At 43.5% G+C, this 3,766-nt stretch overlaps 1 protein-coding gene across 1 annotated transcript; it reads right to left on the reverse strand.

Moving 5' to 3' along the window:
* Positions 1–431: 431 nt before the first annotated feature.
* On the reverse strand, positions 432–2,615 carry LOC115748676 (probable 2-oxoglutarate-dependent dioxygenase SLC1). The gene is made up of 5 exons (XM_030685245.1): positions 2,568–2,615; positions 2,135–2,444; positions 1,778–2,025; positions 1,068–1,395; positions 432–868 (listed from the first exon to the last, which is right to left on the reverse strand). Exons 2-5 carry the CDS (start codon positions 2,411–2,413, stop codon positions 620–622), a joined length of 1,104 nt encoding a protein of 367 aa, XP_030541105.1. The 5' UTR covers positions 2,414–2,444; positions 2,568–2,615; the 3' UTR covers positions 432–619.
* Positions 2,616–3,766: the final 1,151 nt, after the last annotated feature.

The following is a 3,766-nucleotide window of genomic DNA, read 5'->3' on the forward strand; positions in this document are numbered from 1 at the left end:
TCAAGGATGTGCTTAGTGGTCCATCAAAATTATGTATCGGTCCAAAGAGGACCTCACCGTGACAAATGAACCAGACCTTGAAGTGATGAGATACCGGATACCTCATTCCCTCCTCAACTCAAAACGTGGTCACATGGTGCTCCCAAACACATCTGACCCTAGGACCAGATGAGACGTGACGTCGTAAGTCCGGTCAAGCGGCACCCTGAACCGTACTAGGCGAGTCTTCATTGTTAAGGTCCTAAAAACAGTTAATAACAATGATATTCTTTTACGAAATTACTAACATAATTCCTAAATAAGGTTTTTTCTTGTTGTTTTCTGGTGTTGCAATCTCGTATTATCGGTGAAAGACGGTTATGTACAAGGCGGCGGGCCTAATAACTAGGAATTTCTTAATGCGAAGTCATAGCAGGAGTCAATTACATTTGCGGTATTGGAACGGAACTGCCGATCTTCATTCTCAAAGACAAACATGAGATTGAGAGACCCCACACATTGGGAAAAATTGGACGAAAGACAACGAAACTTTTCCACCCAATCACTGCTTAATAATTGAAGCTTCAAAAGTCAATACAACGCATCCATCATTTTCAACTCTTGGATTCTAGTACCCAAGTCAAGTCAACATCCTAGACTCTAAGAAATCTTTCTTCTTGGGCTCGCATGAGGAGATGTATGAAAGGAAACTGGCAAAGTCGGTGTCCATATACCGCTTTGGGTTCACGACGTCATCGATAATCTCCGGCGAGGGCCGGATGGTGCACTTGGAAGGCAGACTGTGCAAGGATGCGACCGATATTCTGGATTGAGTTGAATTCACTGTGACTCTGTGCAAAACGCTCTTGTACCTCCCGTTGCTGAATATCTGTCACATATCAGGCAACAAAGAATGTTCATAGGATTGGACTAAATAGTATAGCGAAACTAATCTTCAGATGATGCGATTAATCCCGGAGAATACGTGCATAAAAACTCTTTTCTTTAGGCGAAAGAGTAGAACCCAATTTAACGAGATCGAGAACTAACAAATGAAATGTCCTTGATAATGCGACGTCGACCCTAACCTCAAGGTGATCGCCCACATTGATGGTGAGAGCACCGGGGATCGGTTGGACGGTGAGCCATTCATCCTTGTGCTGAATCTGAAGGCCCTCAACCTGATCTTGGAGGAGGAGAGTGAGGAATCCGTAGTCAGAATGAGGTGGCATTCCAAGCGTGAGGTCCGGCTGGGGGCATTGCGGATAACAGTTCACCACCATGAGCTGGCTCCCATCTTCAAACTCGGACATGATTTGGCCCCTCACCTGCCTCACGGCGAGGCTCTCCAAGACGGCCTCCGTTAGCTTCAGAAACAAGTGCTTGGCCTCTTTTGCGTAGGTAACCGCCAGCTCCCTTTTTTAATTCACGATGTTGAGCGTTAGAATAATGTATTCTTGGTAGCGAAGTTGAAGCTAGCGATGGACTCTCACCAAATAAAATATCTTAGAGTCAAAGACTCGTTCTAGTGATGACATTATGGATGGAATCATGTGATTACAGTGCGAAATTTTGGTCGAACTGTTGTACTTTTTACAGGCTCAATGATAGTTCCGCGCTTTCTCAATACGTAAGAGGTTTGATCTTGTAAATTGAGTTTGTGTAATTCAAAGACAAGCAGATAGTTATGTAGAAACAGTCGGTTCAATTTTTTTTTTTTCCCCGATTCTTGATCGAGGTCGAGACATGTATACTACCGCTACTTTACTCCGCCATGTGAAAGATAACGCCATGATACCTCATGTCGGAAGGAGAAGAAGGCCAATGTGGAAGGACATCCGAGAGAGGGTGGCATGTGAGCTTCAAGAAGTCTCTCCAGCAAAACACTTTGTCCTTGCTCTGGTTGAAGCTTGTCCCGTAACGCACCGGCGCAAACATATTGGAGGACATGTACCTTGCCCTTTCCTCGTACGGGAGCTCGAAGAACCTCTTGCTCACTTCGACCATCCTGCTAATTACTTCGCCAGGAATGCTGTGATTCACCAGCTGCATGCAACCATATAGACCACCATAGTTCATCGACCAGCCTCCAAAGCAATTTCAAGAAAAGGTTTGGATTCGGAAGCCAATCATAGTTTAGGACGAGTCAACCCACCTGAAAAAACCCGTACCGTTCACATGCGCTGGCCAGCGACTTGAGGGCTTCAGGCCTGTTTGGGCCCTGTAGTTCGGCGAAATCGATGACCGGCAAGCTGATGAGCTTGGCTTTGCTTGATTTCGGTTTGTCATTGACAGGACGTTCTTGAACTGGCCACACGTACTTGTTTGGCACTCTTGAAATGCCATCTACACATAGCTGTTTTACTCCTTTCTGGTACCGACTCTCCGCATCGTTCAATTCCTCTTCAAGTCTCGTTGCAATGGAAGGAGACATTGACTCTATTACCTTGATTCGGAGCTGCGAAATCTGCCACATGCGATATTTAGTCAGATACACAACGGTAAGTCTTGCCATTCATGGACGGTGGTGGGTTCAGCATGATGAGTAATGTCTATTACGATTCCTAGGTGCACCCAATCTTAGAATACCTGGACTGACCTTGTCTTTGGGCAGAAGTAAGGTTTGGGACAAGGAATAAGAACACTGAAACGATGCGAGGAAATTGAGGAGATGTTGCTGTATATATAGATGGGGTCGCACGCGAAACCTCCAGATGGGAAGAAAATAATAAATAAATAAAAAATAGGACGACACGGGTAGACATGGACCAACTCAAAGAGTCGTATCCCTTCGCGGAAAGCGTTGAACAAAACCCGGTCGTAACACGAGCGAGGAGGGACAAAGAAGAGAGACGACGAGACCTCAGCTCCGAAAAATTCCATGCCAGACAGCCACCGAAACTTCGACCCCACTTCTTTTTGTCCTCTTTCTCAAGACTTGTTACGTACCCTCTACAGAACCACCTCTCACCCACCCAGTTCTTTTGTTCCCTTTCTCAAGACTTATGGCGTACCATTTGCAGAACAACCCCCCCTCCCTCTTCCCTCTCTCTCTCTCTCTCTCTCTCTCTCTCTCTCTCTCTCTCTCTCATCTAGGCATGCCGCTCATTTTGGCCATGCACTTCTTTTGTAGTTCCTCTTTCTTTTTCGACTACATTAGAAGATGCAATGTGATGGGATAAATCAAAAGAAGAGCTCTCAACAAATATTCACAACTCAACTCTACTCAAGGAGGAGGAGGAGGAAACCGGATATGGCTTTTTAATATTATGTATTCACAATCGATACGCTCATATCAAAATTGTTATCTTTTATATAACTAGAATACACGACTCTTGAATTACTCTAAAATTATGAACAAACACATGTATGTACATTGCATTAACCAAACATCGGAATATAAATCAACTCTTAAAAGACTCAACTAATAATAACACTTGAAAACTTCATTACAATAAAGACAAGTCTTGGAAGTTGAACAGTCATGGTTCATGTATCGATAGCATTTATGAATTTGGTTTAATTTATAACACTCCCCTTTAAATCAAATTCTCTTTCATCAATTATTGCAAGCAGACTCTTGAACTTTCGAAATGCATCAACCTTGAGTGGCTTTCTAAAAATGTATGCTACTTGATCTCCTGTCTTCATAAGCGGGATTTCTTCGGACAAGGTTAAGATTTTTTCATGTGGACAGTGTATCCTTTCTCCGAAAACTGTCTACTCATAATATTGCTTGATATATTCGATCATTATACACATTAGTAATAAACTAATATGTACCGTT

Source organism: Rhodamnia argentea, chromosome 7 (assembly GCF_020921035.1).
Source record: "Rhodamnia argentea isolate NSW1041297 chromosome 7, ASM2092103v1, whole genome shotgun sequence".
Lineage (NCBI taxonomy): Eukaryota > Viridiplantae > Streptophyta > Magnoliopsida > Myrtales > Myrtaceae > Rhodamnia > Rhodamnia argentea.

Bases quoted from the DNA above. Each gene is read 5' to 3' on its own strand.
- LOC115748676 (XM_030685245.1), bottom strand. From the start codon at position 2,413: ATGTCTCCTTCCATTGCAACGAGACTTGAAGAGGAATTGAACGATGCG. The intron at 1,396-1,777 runs GTATCATGGCGT...GAATTAAAAAAG, and splicing joins TCTTCTCCTTCCGACATGAG to GGAGCTGGCGGTTACCTACG. The intron at 869-1,067 runs GTTAGGGTCGAC...GATATGTGACAG, and splicing joins ATGTGGGCGATCACCTTGAG to ATATTCAGCAACGGGAGGTA.